The sequence below is a fragment of the Mauremys mutica genome, chromosome 10 (assembly GCF_020497125.1).
Source record: "Mauremys mutica isolate MM-2020 ecotype Southern chromosome 10, ASM2049712v1, whole genome shotgun sequence".
NCBI lineage: Eukaryota > Metazoa > Chordata > Testudines > Geoemydidae > Mauremys > Mauremys mutica.
In genome coordinates, this window is record NC_059081.1 from 11,083,491 (window position 1) to 11,100,780 (window position 17,290).

The 17,290-nt window shown below is 41.1% G+C and overlaps 1 protein-coding gene across 2 annotated transcripts in view; it reads right to left on the reverse strand.

Annotated features, from left to right (window-relative positions):
* The window catches only part of HACD2 (3-hydroxyacyl-CoA dehydratase 2), a 43,968-nt gene that overhangs the window by 10,688 nt on the left and 15,990 nt on the right, over positions 1-17,290 (reverse strand). For both annotated transcript variants that reach the window (XM_045031727.1, XM_045031728.1), the window contains exon 4: positions 4,154-4,242. In XM_045031727.1, coding sequence (XP_044887662.1) covers positions 4,154-4,242 — 89 coding nt within the window. The remainder of the gene's footprint in view (positions 1-4,153; positions 4,243-17,290) is intronic.

Here is a 17,290-nt window from a genome sequence, read left to right on the forward strand (position 1 = left end):
CACCTGTTGGTCAAACAATGGTAGAAGCCAGTTCAGCAGGAGGCATGCCTGAGCTGTTTTAAAATTGTTCTCAACCAACAGTCTTTTCTTTGCAGCAAAGCCACAGATTGAGTATTCATTTTCTTCATCATTTTTGGCTAAGTTCTTTATATCACCACAAAGAATTAGGTACCAGTTACTTACTGACAGACATACTGGAAATCTATTTATCATGGCTAGAACTCCTTGTTCTGCGTTTTTAGACACTTTAACTGAATTAGACGTTTGAATTTGTCCAAGAGGCACATTACCAAACCTCAAGGGCTTGATTTACTAAACAATATCTCAAGAGTCTTATTCAATTAGACACAGCTACGGTTAATTCAGCAAAAGTATCATCCCCTCTCCTTTCCTTACAAGGAAAAAACCCAGGGGAACATAAAAAAGGGACAGCAAGACTTTACAAACCCAGCAGCCTATTGCCATCCTCAAAAGTCATTTGCACTCATTAAAACTCTTTTTAATTTTAATTTTTAAAATACCCGTTTCTTCCTGTAGGCCTTGGAATGCAGTCCTAGATATTTGTTCAAAGTATATTTCATGCTCTTAATATGACTGATGATTTAACAAGCTTCTTATCTAAGCTGTTCAGACCACAGATATAAATTGTTGTCAAAAGTGATTTCAAATTGATTTATTACCTATGAAGGTCTTGGATTTATTTTAGCTTACCCTCACAATTACAAATAGGAGACAATCTTTATATTAGTCAAAACAAAAAAGACTATGCTGGGATGTAAAGTTAATGTTTAGAATCCAGAAAATATGACAAAATAAAGTCATTTATCCAACCTTAATCGTTTTCCCTCATGCATACGCATGAAAGATATCCTAAGGTTGGTGACGAAGAAGAAAAAGGGAGTTCTTCACGCTTTTTGATTTTTATGATGTGTAAAGAGGTTTTCTCATACTCAAATTGACTGAATTGTTTTCCTCAAAATTTAAAAACAAGAATAATCTTTGGGCAGAAAGCTTTTCTAGAAAATTTCAGCCTACAATGTGAATATTTTGGGAAGTGATAGAGGATTGAAAATGGGTGGGTGTTTAGAAAGGAAACATTATACAAATGTTAATTATAAGGGTAAGTACAACTCCTTCCAATCCTGTTTTATCATCTTCACAAAGAAAACATGGGGTTCCAAATAGATATACAGGGCCTGATAAATGAGTTACTCCAGTGTTTCTGTTACTTCAGTTTTATGTCAGTGCAAGTATTATTACATCAGTGTAAATAATGATCTAGAGGCCTACAGCATTTCGTCACTAGGAGTTTTGATCTTTTTAGTGTGGGCTTTTTCTTAATCCATCTGCCCTGATAAAAGCTCTTGCAGTGCCAATTATAATAATAATATCCTAATAAAACTAGGATATTAACCTACTCAATTGGCAGTCTTTCTTTTCAAGTAATTTTTAGTATACTTGATTGTGAACTTGACATCTTTCACCAGCAGACTCAGAACGTTACATTTTCCACTTACCAACCCAAGATATCATATAAAACAGACAGAGATTGCAAGGATCTGATAGAATTCTATTCTGTTTTGGGAAGACCACCTCTAAAAATAAAATATACATTGGTCTTCATGTCATCAATTCCTGACCTTTCTGATGACAGCGCGAATAAGGGTGCCAATACTGATATGAACACCTTTCCACTGGAACTGGAGAAAAATAATCAAGTTGCATTTCACACGGGCAACCAACAAGCCATCACATGATAGCATGGTTCAGTCACTACTGTTTTTACCAGTGTTTTGCTCTAACCACTCTCTTTCCCTTTTTTTCTTTGGAACCACAATACTGGCACATACCAAACCACAGAGGCAAAGCAGACTCAACTCAGGATGTAATGACACTTCATAAATAACTGCTGGACAGCAGATATTGCACCACATGCTGGACTTTCTCTGTAAGGCAAACGACTGCCAGTCCTAACTGACCCAAAGAAAATAAGGTGATCTCTCCCTTCCCCCCACCATACAACATCACACAAAGCTTAACAGATGTCTATTATGCAGCTATAAGTTAATATATCTATAAATATGATAGCACCAAACCCAACCAAATCATGAGAAGCACAAACATGTTAACAGCAAGATTCATGCTTCAGATCATATCAGAATAAGTTTCTAGATGGTCAATGTACAGAGGAAGAATGTGGTACTGATGTTTCTTCTTTCAAAGAATCTATCATATCTGCAAGCACTCTGGAAAGCAGGATATTAAATGCGTCTAACTCAAGAAGCTAAACAGCAAAATTGAAGTTTATTTAGAAAAACCTCATCATGCATATACATATTATGTCTTACAAAATCCATAAAGGTGCGAAAATTTAATCCTGGACTTCATCAAGGAGATCACTTGTGCAGACAGCCCTTTAGAAAAAGCAAAACACTCAGGACACTGTAAATATCAGACATTACAGCACCATGTCTACCTGGGATCTGGTGTTCATCTCCTCACCTGACCTGCTACCACTTTCTTTTAGTCACTGTCTCAGGGTAGTGTAACTACCATGCCTGAAGCTAGCATCCAATATGAATCTGCCATCCTCACCCTACCTTTGGGGATATTAAAAAAGTAGTCTAGGCAATCTAATCCTTAATACTTTAGTGCCAAGATAATGAAGAAAATCCCCAATGTGGATAATTTCTATATTACTGTTCTTGTTTACAAGGCACCATGCATCCCAATGGCACTATAGAACTAACAATAATATCTTCACTTGTGGTGTGTAGATGTATCTTAAGATATATCTAAATATAAACATTAATTCTTTCATTGGATCATAGAATATCAGGGTTGGAAGGGGCCTCAGGAGGTCATCTAGTCCAACCCCTGCTCAAAGCAGGACCAATCCCAACTAAATTCTTTGCTCCTAATTAAAGTCTCAGAATCCCATTTTGCTTGTTTGAAATCTGGCAGCCATCTCCGGTGCTTTTTTTTGCTGGAGTCAACAGGGACTAGAACATTACTATACTTGCATTCTGCAGATATATCTGTCAGAGGAAAAGCAGATGTTTTCACATAGGTGTTTTGGACTTTATTAAGAAAAATGTTTAAATACTCTTTTGCTTATCAAATGAACTAGTGGAAAAGATTATTTCACGATGTTAGAAAACCTGCAAAACCATGGCTCCAGTAAAATATGTGGTAATCACTACCTTGATCATCTTGCTTGTATATCATATTCTTTTCCTCCACTTGTTTTGTACATACATTTGGACAGCTCATAGCACACTTCGGGACCTACTGGACACTAATTGTGATAAAAGGAATATTCTCTTAAATGTAACAAATTATCTGAAAAATATTCCAGTACAAAGAACAGAATGTTAGAAATATTGTTCAGGAAAATATTGTAAGCTTAATGCAAAGACACCTACAATTCTTAATCCTGTTCCAACTCAAAAGTAATTTTACTATTACCTTTAATGAAAGCAGGATCAGACACACAGTAGAAAAGGATATGATATAGTAGCAAGATTCAGGTAACAATGGTTTGGCATTGCTCAATTCAAAATGATATACTGAAACTGTGGGATCCTGGGTTTAGGATAGTAAGTTTAGTTAATGGAAATTACAAATTTAAAGGGGGAATCTCAATTGAAGACAGTGAAAGAGGTTATAATCAGCTATCAAAAAACCCTAAAATCCAAGGTGGTGGTCATGGTGGTGGGCCAGAATTGGGGTGCTTATGACCAATGAGATGCTTCTGTTCCAAATACTAGTGTAAGTTATTTCATTCTGAATATCACCTCTATATAGAGGGCCACCACAAGTAAAATGAAATACCAGAAATTAAGTCTTTCCCATCATTTCATTTGCCCAAATATTCTGAATACAAGTGGAATTATTGTGTCAAAAATGTAAGACTCTCTTAAACTAAGCATGGGAAGAGAGAGAAGTGATCAAAGAAAATGACAACATGTAACATGTAAATACCATTTAAGCTGTAGTCAAATATATTTTTTGTGGTGTATAGACCTCTCATATAAACCATTCAGATGTGGTGAGGCAGAGAAGAACATATTTAAATTAAAGTGACTGACACTGGCTTCTTTGTAGCACCTTCTCATTACCTTTCATTTTCTCTCCTGTAGCTTAAACTTACCTCTTTTACACTGTGTGTTACAGCCCATGTCAGGAAAACCCTTGACATCACTTGGAAAGCAGTCAGGACAACAGAAGAGGGAACAATGCCTGAAAGATATTTTAGGACTGATAAATATACTCAGTTTTACTATTTTGGAGAGACAGATTTACTAAAGCACAATGTTATTTAGCAAAACTCCAGTAAAGCTGAACTTTTAGAACACAGGAGCATGAACTTTAGTTTAGTCTGCAAAATTTTCAGGGCAGGGACTGTATCCTATGATGTGTTTCTACTAATGAGATGCCTTGATTAGGACTTTAGACACTATCCTAATACAAATAAGAAATAATCAGTCTTGTTGCAAAGAGTATGGCACAGACCTTAATACCCAAGGAGCAAACTGGGTAAGGCTATGTGTACACTGCACTTTTGTCAGTCAAACTTTTGTCAGTCAGGGGTGTGAAAAAAAAGCATACCCTTGACCAAGAAAAGTTTTACTGATGAAAAGCACCTGGTTTGGACAGCACTTTGTCGGCAGGAAATGCACTACTCCCTCGTTGGGGATGGTTTTATTTTGCTGGCAGGAGAGCTTATTGGCCACTGTTGGAAGACAGGATACTAGATTAGATGGATGACTGGTCTGACCCAGTATGACTGTTCTTATGTTAACTGAACACAAATTACTGCAAACATCTAGCACTAGCAGTGCTTGGGAGATGAATAAAGACTGTGTAGGAATGAGAAAAAGAAACGAGAGGCAAGGATGTGGAAGGGTTCAGAAGGAACTGACAAAAAAATTATTTCACAAGAATTAGATTTTTCATCAGACAGGCAGTACAGACCTCAAAAGAGCTAATTCAGGCATTACAAAGTAGTAGAAGTGATGGAAAGAACCAAGGCACCCAATATAAGGTAAGAAAAATAACCGAGGCCTGGCACTTTTCAATGTTATCCATGTATTAATGGTGGGTAGATTTCTGAAATGCAGTATGATAGAACTCCTGTGTAGCTCAAAAGATGCAGAAAAAGGGCTGAAAAAACCCTATAGTCTGCCTAGTCGTTTAGGAGTGTGATGGGTTATACAAATCCCATTCAGTTCAGGAAGGGTTAACAAGCTGCGGTAGGCTCAATCAGCTCAGCCCACCTCACCTGCAAGAGCTGTCAGGCTTGCAGGGAGCAGTTAAAAAGAGAGAACCAGCTCAGTTTGGGACTGACTGGGAAGAAAAAGAGACTAGCAGTTACCATGTCATGTAAGAAACATGTGTGGGCCAAGAGCCATCTGAAGACTTGTCTGCCAGAGTCTCCTTGAGGGGAGGGGAGGCATGACACAAACTGTTAGTCTGATTTGTTACCAGGACCATTAAGGCAAGCAATTAAAGCCTGAAAGAAAAGGGCTGAAAGCTGAGCCAAGCAGGGTGAAAATTCCTTTAGTTTGTGTTTATGTTGGACTTTGACTTGGGGGGGCCATTATCCTAGAAGGGTTTGAATTCTCAGTGACTTAGCCAGACAGCTAACCCATATCCATCACCAAAGTGTGCTGAAGACTCCCTTGGGCAGACTGAGGCAAAGGTGCTCCAGTGCCACACAGAGTACTCTACCACAAGAACATATACCAAATGTGACAGACTCTCTCTTTTACCTAGCTCTTGTTCATAGGACTACCAGGCCTGACTTGGACCCAAACTGGATCCGAGCCCATCCGACCTGACCCAACGAGGGTCAAGTCATTTTCGAACCCAACTTGACCCTTTCCTCTGAACCTGAGTTACTGCCACTGCTGCTCTCTCCTGCCCATGGGGTTTAGTGAATGCCAGCAGTGGAATGTCCCAGTGTCTTGTGTGCCTGCTCCTGCTGCCCCCGCTGCACTGTGTGCACACTGTGGAGTGAGAGGCACTGTGACTTGTTGGCACACTCACTGCAGCACACAGACATGGTGGTTGACAGAAGTGAGGCAAATAGCCACCACTGCACCGACCCCATATGCCAGAGAAAGTCACCCAACCCAATTCCAAGAGGGTCTGGTTGTTTTCTAACCCAAACCTGACACTTGTAGTGGGGTCCTGTTACGTTCGGATCAGGTTGCAGGGCTCCACCAGAAAGAGCTATGTAGCAACTATTTGGGATTAGCCACTTTTCTGAGCTAAATGAGCCTCTGGGACAGTGTTTATCTTCACTGCAACTGTTAGGCTGAGTTAGTATGCTTCACTTACTCCACCAGCCTAGCTCAAGTGAGTGATCACTTCACAAAACACTCAACTGACATTTTTACAATAAAACCCCTATTTTATGAACTAATTAGGGATTGAGTTTCTCAGAATGAAACATCTTAGTTACAGTAGGAACAGCACATAAATTGAAGTCTGATGCACTGCATCACTTTCTTTTTGTCCTTCAAATGACTGCAAAGTGATTCCCAATGCACTGAAAGTATCAGAATGCAAAGGGATGTTGACTTGTTCTTCAGACTTCACTTCTGTTATGTGTCCCCCCACTCCCCCAATTGGGAAATATGATTCCTATAACAGATCATTCATAAGGCTGGTGTTTGTAAAAATTGAGGTTCTACCGTATTTAAATTCTCAGAGATGTTGCATTCGCATCCTTACTTCATTACTGACAGGTCAGCTAACTTGAGCTAGAGATTTTTGTGTGTGGACAGAAAGAATCATAGCTCAAGCTAACAACGTAGTGAAACAAGCACTCAGTCACAGTGAAAAGCAAGAGTCTAAACCCAAATGGGAGACCAAACTGACCGGATAATTATGACTGTTGTGTAACTAAGCTTGTCTCCATCTGTCCGCTAACCAACACTAAAGCCATGTCTACACTAGCAAACTTGCAGCTGCATTGCTACAGCTGTGCCGCTGTAAAATTGCTCATGTAGCCGCTCTATGCCGAACTCTCCTGTTGACATAATAAAACCACCTCAATGAGCGGCCATTGCTATGTTGACAGGAGAGCCATCTCCTCACCAGCACTTATGCAGGCAAAACTTGTACCCCTCAGCGACATAAGTTTTGCCAACCTAAGTGGTAGTATAGAGACATTGCCTGTGAAGCCTCATGACAGACACAACTTTACCCTCTATCCTAACATATCCATTCCAGGATGCCTATCACCAGAGTTATCGAATACCTTACAAACAGGGTGGATAAAAATCAATGATTTAAAAATTAAAAAAAATATTCTTTTTTTATTTTAATTGGATTTTTTTGATAAAATGCTTTTTGAGAAAAAAAACCTATCCAAAGATAGTTATAATTAAGATATCTCTTTGAGATATAATGTCTCATCACAGAATCAGGATTATGAATTCTAATTCTATAATATGAGACAACATATTAATGTAATGGTTAAGAAAAGATTTATAAATGAGTGCTAATAGTTCATCGATTAGGGATCCAATCTTATGGGGTTCCAGGGGCTTCTGTATAGATTATTTAGGTTAATCTTTCTAGCTACCCAATGGGACCCAGTGCTCAGTCTAGAAGATACCATCAGAGATGCTTGGTTTTGCAGTTCTCAAACTCTGGATTTGTGTCTCCAGAGATAACATGCTTGTTAACAGCAAAAATGGTTTAAATAAATAAATAAATAAATAAATAATCTATAGAGGTGAGAAATAACAGACCTCAACCCCATTGTCCCTCTGCAAATTTGTGTACACAGAGTAAATCCCTTACCCAAAAAGTTCAATGAATAGAAGATTGTTGGGAGCGGAATAAATCTGGACAAGGAGAAGAAGTCTGGAGATAAATGTGAGAAGGGAGGGACAGGCAGTAGAAACAAAAGTGAAACTGTTTGAGCAGCATATTCCAGAAGTCTTGAGGTCTTTCTGAGTGTAGTCTTCATTGATTTGAGATCTACCATACCATTCTCTCACTAGAAGGGAAAACCTATAATGGCAGCAGGCCATAAAAGAGACCCAGTTTGGGAATATTGTAATGAAATTCCTCTATCTGTGGGTAAAACAAGCATGTGTGGAAAATGGAAACAGCATAACAAAGAAATGCAAAGCCTGGTTGCCCAAATGAAATAACATGATGAGAAATCTATCTGGGGATTGGTCCTGCTTTGAGCAGGGGGTTGGACTAGATGACCTCCTGAGGTCCCTTCCAACTCTGATATTCTATGATTCTAAGTGTTCCGTCTCAGGAGGAAGCTGCGTTGAAGATGATGAAAGGAACATGTCTGAACATGCAGGATCTTCAGGTTGGTAAACTTTTTTACTTCATACTTCTTTCTTAAGGACTGCCTGTCTTCCTTCTGGACTACTCTTGAATTCTCATGTTTGAGCAAAGAATATAGTTGTTACTCTATGGTACTATCATTTTAGATGCAGTTGTGATAAAAAATAAATACCGTATTTTTCCGTGTATAAGACTATACTTTTTCCTAAAATCCTTAGACTAAAAATTGAGGGTAGTCTTATACACGGAAGTAAGCCCCCTGTTCCCTGCCTTCTGACCCCCCCAACCCCTATCCACCCCCCCACCCCTGAACTCCCCTGCCCTCTCTCCAACACCCCCTCCCTGCCCCCTTACCGCGCTGCCTGCACGTGGCTGGATCCGGCAAAGCGGGACCGGGGAAGCGGGGCCCGGCGGCCGTGGACGGGGACCGGAGCCGGGCAGCCAAAGAAGCGGGGACGGGTAAGCGGGGCCAGGCGCCCAGGGAAGCGGGACCGGGTAAGCGGGGCGGGCGGCCGGCAAAGCGGGACCGGGTAAGCGGGGCCGGGCGGCCGGCGAAGCGGGGACGGGTAAGCGGGGCCGGGCGGCAGGCGAAGCGGGACCGGGTAAGCGGGGCCGGGCGGCCGGCCGGCGAAGCGGGGCCGGGGAAGCGGGGCCGGGCGGGCGGCGAAGCGGGGACGGGTAAGCGGGGCCGGGCGGGCGGCCGGCGAAGCGGGGCCGGGGAAGCGGGGCGGCCGGCGAAGCGGGACCGGGGAAGCGGGGCGGCCGGCGAAGCGGGACCGGGGAAGCGGGGCCGGGCGGGGCGGCCGGCGAAGCGGGACCGGGGAAGCGGGGCCGGGCGGGGCGGCCGGCGAAGCGGGACCGGGGAAGCGGGGCCGGGCGGGCGGCCGGCGAAGCGGGACCGGGGAAGCGGGGCCGGGCGGCCGGCGAAGCGGGGCCGGGCGGCCGGCGAAGCGGGGCCGGGCGGCAGGCGAAGCGGGGCCAGGCGGCCGGCGAAGCGGGACCGGGGACGCGGGGAGCTGGGCGGCCGGGGCCGCGGGGAGCCGGGCGGCCGGGGAACCGCGCGGCTGGGGATGCGGGGCTGGGGAGCGGGCGGCTGGGGACACGGGGAGCCGGGGACGCGGGGAGCCGGGCGGCCGGGGACGCGGGGAGCCGGGCGGCTGGGGACGCGGGGAGCCGGGCGGCCGGGGACGCGAGGGCAGGAGTCGCGCGGCCGGGGACGCGGGGCCAGGGCAGGAGTCGCGGGGCCGGGGAGGGATGCGGCAGGAGCCGGGCAGGGCCGCTGCCGGAGACCAGCCGGGGCGCATGGCCCTCCTCAGCCCCTCTACCCCTACCTCCGCGTTCTCTTCCTGTGCCTGAGCAGCAAAGTCGGGGGGGGGGGGGACAGCTGAACCGCGGCTGGAGCGGCAAAGAAAACAAAACAAAACAAAAAACCTGAATTTGGGGTTAGAAAAGTTGGGGGCGTCTTATACATGGGGGCGTCTTATATACGGAAAAATACGGGTAGCTGAAATAGGCAGGTCTTCCTTTTACAATTTCACCTTTAAAGTAGTAATGAGTGTCAGTGAATGCAATGAGTAATACTAAAGGAGCAGTATGGTAATAATAATTAAATAACTGCATTGACTTATTTTGTTTAGGAGAATCCATCCTCAACATATAGGATTCTGAAGACTATCCACCTGCAAGATCACCATCATTTTCTGTAGTTTCAGAGAGTTCTCTGCCAATTATAGTGTTTCAGTCACATCATGTATGTCACATAGCCACAGTATATCTCATGTGTAGCAAAAAGAAAAAAAATCTCCATCATCCAGAAACAACCATAGATAAGTTTGTGATAAGAACTAGCAGATTACAAAAAGAGGTAATTGATGAAAAAAATGCCTGGTTTGTTTATGCAACAAACGCTCCTTTCCGTATGATTGAGAACCCACACTTCATTAACATGGTTCAATCATTAAGACCAGGATACAGTCCACCCAACAGAACAGATGTTGCAAGCGAATTGCTGCAAAAAGTGTATGAAAGAGAAATTGAGCAGTGTGCAAAAGGTCTAGAGGGGGAAATTGTTAACCTGAGTCTTGGTGGAGCAATGTCCACAATGATCCTGTTGTATGTGCTTGTGTGACAACAGAAGAAGGGAATGTCTTCCTTACAGGAACAATTGATGTATCAGTAAATGCACACACAGCAGAATACTTACAAGAAGTAGCAGTAAAAGCTACAACAAACTGTGAAAAAAAATTCAGCTGCCTAGTACGCAGCTTGGTCACAGACAATGCTGCAAATATATCCAAGATGAGAAGAAATTATTTAGAAGAGAGTCCCAAGCTAATAACAAACGGTTGCAGTGCTCATTTGATGTACCTCCTAGCCAAAGACTTCAGCGTTCCAGAAATAAAGGCTAATGTTGTTGAAATTGCAAAATACTTCCGTAACAACCACTTTGCAGTAGCTGCTCTGAAAAAAGTGGGAGGAACCAAGCTAACTCTCCCACAAGATGTACGACTGAACTCAGTAGTGGACTGTTTTGAGCATTATATCAAGAACTGGCCTAATCTGATGACAGTTTGTGAACAAAATCATGAAAAAATAGATGGCACCATCACAGCATTCTCAACATTGGGCTTAAGAGAAATGTTGAACGCATGCTGAGTACCCTGAAGCCTATTTCTGTAGCCTTGAACAAAATGCAGGGAAATAGCTGTTTTATTGCTGATGCTGTTGAAATTTGGAAGGAACTGAGTGAGATCTTAAAAAGAGAAATATGTAATGACAGAGTTAAATTACAAGCATTAAAAAAAAACAAGCAAAGAGTCCTGTGGCACCTTATAGACTAACGGACGTTTTGAAGCATGAGCTTTTGTGGGTGAATACCCACTTCGTCGGATGTCATGCACCCCGATACTAAAAAAAACAAATGAGACAAGCACTATCTCCAGCTCATTTTCTTGCAAATATTCTCGGTACAAGGGTCAAACCTTAACTGCTGAAGAAAAGGAGTTGGCTATGACATGGACATCCAGCAATCATCCCTCCATAATGCCAACTATAATAAACATCAGAGCTGAGGGTGAGCCATTCAATAAATATATGTTTGCTGATGATGTTTTAAAGAAAGTCACACCAGTGAACTGGTGGAAGTTACTTAAACACTTGGATTCAGAGACTGCTGAAGTGATAATCTCACTTTTAACAGCAGTAGCTTCTTCTGCCGGTGTAGAAAGAATATTTTCTTCCTTTGGACTAATTCATTCCAAATTGAGATATTGTTCGGGACCTGAAAAAGCAAGAAAGCTTGTTTTTCTTTTCCAGATTATGAACAAACAGGAAAGTGAAGGTGAAGACAACTGAGTTAGCTGCAGAAGCCAATATTTTAAGTTTCTCATTTTGACCTGGCTGACATAGTCGATTTAATTTTTTAAAAATATATATATATTTCATTTAACTATTTTAAACAGTTTTAACAATCCTGATTTTAAAAAACTTGAATGTTTAACTAAATTCAAAATTCATATGCTTGTTTTGTTAAAATATTATGTTTGCTGTTGAAGAAAAAAATCCAGAATATATAATGTTGTTGTTTTAGTTAAAACAATTTAAATGTCTGTCTGGTGATGTTCTTCTCCTAATATAGCATGGCAAGAAAATCCTCCAAATATTAATGATTAACCTGTTGAATTGGAGATAGTTCACCTCCCAATGACTTCATAAATATCTGCTTCAATTACCTTTGGTAAATGAAATAACCAATCATTCATTTTCTGATATAGCTGTAAAACTAATTTGAAAATACTTTTATGTAGAAATCCATGATTAAAACGAGTTTTGCTGACTAGTGATTTAAATCATATTGATTTAAATCAAATCCATTCTGCTTACAAACAAACCTCACACACTTTCTGTAGGCTGAGCTCAATTAACATACCACAGGCTCCTTGCATTCCTCCAATCCACCCCCACCAGCTCCCTTTGTGCCACCTTCTCATTCCCCTCTATTTCAAGGACTTCTTATACTCCCTCACCTCTCCTTCATTCAAGAGACTGTGTGTGCCCCCATCCCACTTCCACCACATACAAGTGGCTCTGTTTATGTTTGCATTCCCCCCACCCCACATGTCAGGGTCTCCCCATTCTTCCTCTTTACCCCCTTCTCAACCCACCATTATTATTATTTTTCTGTCTGGGAGATAAATCATTCAGGGTTAATATTTATTTGGATGGGCAGAAATGAGATATTAAAGGGTGTTATGTTGGAAGGTGTTAATGAGTGCCATCAACGTTTTCATATATAATATGCAGCGTTGTTATAGCTGTGTTGGTCCCAGGATATCTTTTATTGGGCCAACTTCTGTAGGTGAAAGAGATAAGCTTTTGAGCTTACACAGAGCTCTTCTTCAGCTCACCTCCCACCCTGCAGGTTCCTCAAGCCAGCTCCAGCCCAAGCCTGAAGGTCTATACCTCAATTAAACAGGCCCTTAGCCTGAGCCCCGCAAGCCCGAGTCAGATGGCACAGGCCAGCAGTGGGTTTTTAATTGCAGTGTAGACATACCCTAAAAGGCTTCCAGATGTCAAAGGGAAAAAGACAGCCAAGGTTATAGTTGAAGCTATTAGTGGAAACACTGCTTGTGAAAGAAGTAGTATGCCATTGTGTTGACTGAAAATATTTTGGGACATTACACCAACAGTGTCTTACACAGAGAGCTGAAAAATTTTATTGTGGACAAATAAGTTTATGGGACTTATGGAGTAACATGAACTAGAGAGACTGAAAGCTCAAACACATTAGAATGTTCAAAATTAATACAGATTCACCTAGGCAAACAACCACACAATTTGCAAATTTTAAAATTTCAAATAAAAACTTGTTGGTAACAAATGAAATAATTGAAATCCTAATACTCCTGAAAGAGTGAGTAAAAGAACTTGAAAAAGAATAATGCAGGCACATAGGATAAGACAGTTCTTACCATACACAAGTCAAATATGTGCAAGTAATTCAGTAAATAACTTGGCATTTGAGCATTCTGCTAGTAGCAACCACTCTGCTGAAAATATGCCAGTTTCTCTCGTAAGATGCGATCATGGGATGTACTTTCCACTGTGTGAACTTTCAGAATCCATATGATGGTCTCAGCTGCATTTAATGAATGATGAACTGAAATTAATTGTAGCAAAACAGACAAGCCCACCACTGATTCTTTAAGAGTGATGTAAAGTGCACCAACAAAACCCTATTGAAGACAACTAAGAATGTAGCAAGGGAATTTGATTTGACCAACAGGAATAGTTGCTAAATACACAGACAAAACTCAGGGTCTGGAGGGAAAGCAGAGTGTGCAGCTCAGTGGAACTGGAAGCCAGTTTACAATAATCAACTTCATAGCATGGCTGAACTCTAAAGCAGGCAAGCTCCATAAGACAGAAGAACCTCAGGGGGAAAGGCAGCGTGACATCTGACCACTCAAGTCTAAAATTTTTCCAAGGAACTGTTTCATGTAATTCCTAGATTGCCATAAACTATTAAACTGAACTTTCAGCTCAAATTCAATGACTATTATTTGACAACATATAGTTCTGTGAAAGTAGTTCCAGGGCAAAATGCAATACGAGTCCAGAAAGTACAATTAGATGCTATCAACAAAAAGGCTGCAGTGGATGCAGAGTACTGGGAGGTGTCCCTTAAGAACAATGAAGAGAAACTGGGATAAATCAGGACATGCTGGAGACCATCCAAGAGACATTTTGAGAAGAACTGTGAATACTGCTATCAGCAGCCATTTATAGATCAGTCTGGTTTGAGAACAAGCACAAATAGTATAGTGCTGATGTTTTGTATTAGACACCAAAGCAAAATGGTTTAATTTATAAATCAACATTTATTGCTTTGAGATTATTTAAAGCCCAGCCTTTGCAAGAGATTGCAGAAAACATGAGTGAAAGAATTATAAATCCTTATTAATACTTCTGAAAGAAAATCCTGTTTCACTTTAAGTTTTCCAACTAACACGGACCATTTTTAAAATGAGTGCAAATTATTTTGGAGGGACAGTAACTGAGTGATCACCTCGGGGTAACAGCAGAAAGTTTAATAAATCTCCCAGATTAACATATGTTACTAGTTTATAACTGCAATCACCTTTCCTGAAATGATCAGCATTGGTTAAATATAATCCAGTGATTTATGATGATAGGCTGTTAAATCCCAGTTTGGGATAGGTAATTCTTATGTACCAAGTGTAATAAGCCTGTGAAAAATACTTCCCATTTGCTTTACAGAAGAATGGCACTTGAAAATAATTCTGTTGAATAATAATTATATGTTTAAAAGAACTGAACACTAATATACTCTTAAGAAATAATGTATCTATTCATGGTAATAGGTATTAGAAATTGTAATTTTTACTAAAATAAAGAAAAGCTTGAATTCTGAAGAAGGATATTCCTCAACTCAGAACAGAAAGTTGGCTATCTTGATCAAGTGGCTGGTGACAATCCAAACATTATCAGCCTCCTGATAACTATTTTCTAGTAACTTTTTTAAGTGCATGGACTTTGCCTTCATGTCCAATACCTAATATACTGCAGGATCTTATCAGAATACAAATAATTTATTTTATAAAGTTACCAGATACTCAAATTAGGGACCAGTTTTATAACCTGTAAGCAACTTCTGTACCTGTACTAAATTAAGCTAAAAGTAGCATTTGCAATTATTTCATTCAGGAAGAGTTTGTATAGTTACCACTATTATACAATAAAAAACGTTGTCAAACCCTCACTGGAACAAAAAAATTCAGATTGTTTTCAAAGGGCTGGTACACTTAAGCAATATAGTGGTTTCTTCTAATGAAGTCTTTTTTTGTCCAAATAGGTAGGGAGAGATCTATTCTGTTAAATAAATTGTCTTTTATAATTTCATTAATTTGAAAAAAATCTAGCCTTTCACTTCTTGAAGTTACTGGTTACTGATTGCCTTTCATAGAAACACACAATTTTTTAGAGCAACAGTTATTCAGAAAGCCAAAAACTATTGCATCAAACAGTATAAGACTGCCCTCTGCTGCTAGATATATCAATGTTTGAATTCAACTTTTCAATAGCAATATTTGGTTATACTGCAATACATTTTAAAACCAGAAAATTAACTGAGACTTGATGCTAGCATCAGGAAATACTTCAAATTTGGGGGGATGCTTAGATGGTGTATGGGACCTATCTGTTTTCAGATTTGTAGCTTTATGGATTTGGAATCATAAGGACATTGTATTGATTGATCCTGTCTTTGAACATTTTTTGAATAAGGACTAAACAAACAGTTGTATTTCAAATTACAAGAGGAACTTCCTGAATGCAGAATTTCTTACTTCTTTATGAAAATTAATTTAGTTTTAAAAATAAACATCTGGATTTGTTAGAGCAGCGTAAGTGGGCTTCTTCACATTGTGGGCTTGATTCTGCAAAGATTTACAAATATTAAACTACACACACCGTGAGCAGTTCCCTAGAAATAGTCATAGGGCATGAAATTAAGCAGGTGCTTAAGTACAGTATTTGGAGAATCAGTGCCCGTATGAGTAACACATAAGAATACTGAAGTAGCAACATTTCAGCACAAAGATTAATCAATTGCAAAAATGCCCTTCTTGCCATCATGTGAAGTGGGGGTTTATAGGTCCATGGGGGTTTGTAGGTCTTCTGGACACACTGAAGCATTCTACTAGCACTTATGCACTGAAATCCAGACTACTGATATGGAGTTTACAGTTTCTATTAGGCAAGCTTTTGTCTGTGTATAGGCACGTTATTATCTGTTGTGATGGACTCAGACCAGAATGCTATAAAAGAGTAGTGGAAGGCAAATATATCAACCTCAGGATGAGCAGGTCCCTGTTCCCTGGGTAGTCAAACAAAGGCTACTCCAGGCCAATCAAGGTCACCTGACACCAATTAAAAGTTAAGGTCACTGGGCTAATGCAGGCACCTGACTCCAATTAACTGGCAAAGGGTCAGTTAAGGCAGAGATCCCCTTGAGAGGGGAAGCAGACTTAGGTCCAGACAGGAGGCTGAACTGTGCCTACTGAGCTTTAAGGAGCAACAGAGACTATGGGTATTCCACCTTCCCACCTCCCATACTGGCCTGTGATGAAAGAGCTCAATAAGCTGTAACCTTTGCTGCTATACTGAGAAAGGGAGGTCACACTGAGGGGCTTAGCAAGCTTGTGAGGCCACTGAATCCACCTGGAAGTGCGAGACCCACCAATACAAGATCAGAGCTTTGTCACACTGTGTACAGAACAGACAATATGCTAGGGTCTGAACTTGCAACCCTTGTTCACCTGAGTAATCCTTACTCACCCAATTAGTCCCACTGAAGAAAGCAAGATTATTATTGGTAAGATCTGAAATAAATAGTGACTTTGCCTTGCCCAATTCTAAAATACATCTCCACATTCAATGACCAAAAAAACTAAGTTAATGAAGAGTTAAGGTTGCTTGGTGGTGTTGTCCCCTTGCAGAACAGTGAGTTGAGCAAAACTCAAACTTCTGAAAACTAGGAAATGCAAAATTAACACTACCCTCTTTCAGCAATGCCCTAGTGTGCCCCACTAACACACATACTTTTGCTTTGCCAACCACAGAGTTGCTGACATTTATAAGCTCTTCACATCCTTTTACAACCCACTCACTCTCCCCCACAGGATTCCACTTAACACTATTAAAGGACAAAAAGAAGGAAGGTTGCTAACATCACCTTCCGTCTGCTCCCCTAAGCTTGCAGTAGACAATGGGAATTATTTGGATAGACTCCAAGTGCCAGGGGTGTGTTAGGTGTGCCTACACTAAATGATGGAAGCAGTAGTTGGACCCATGCGGTAAAGATGTGTTTGTGATACATAGGTGGATTACCTTGAGGTGACAGAGCTATGATTATATGAGGAAATCTATGTTTTGCATCCTCCAG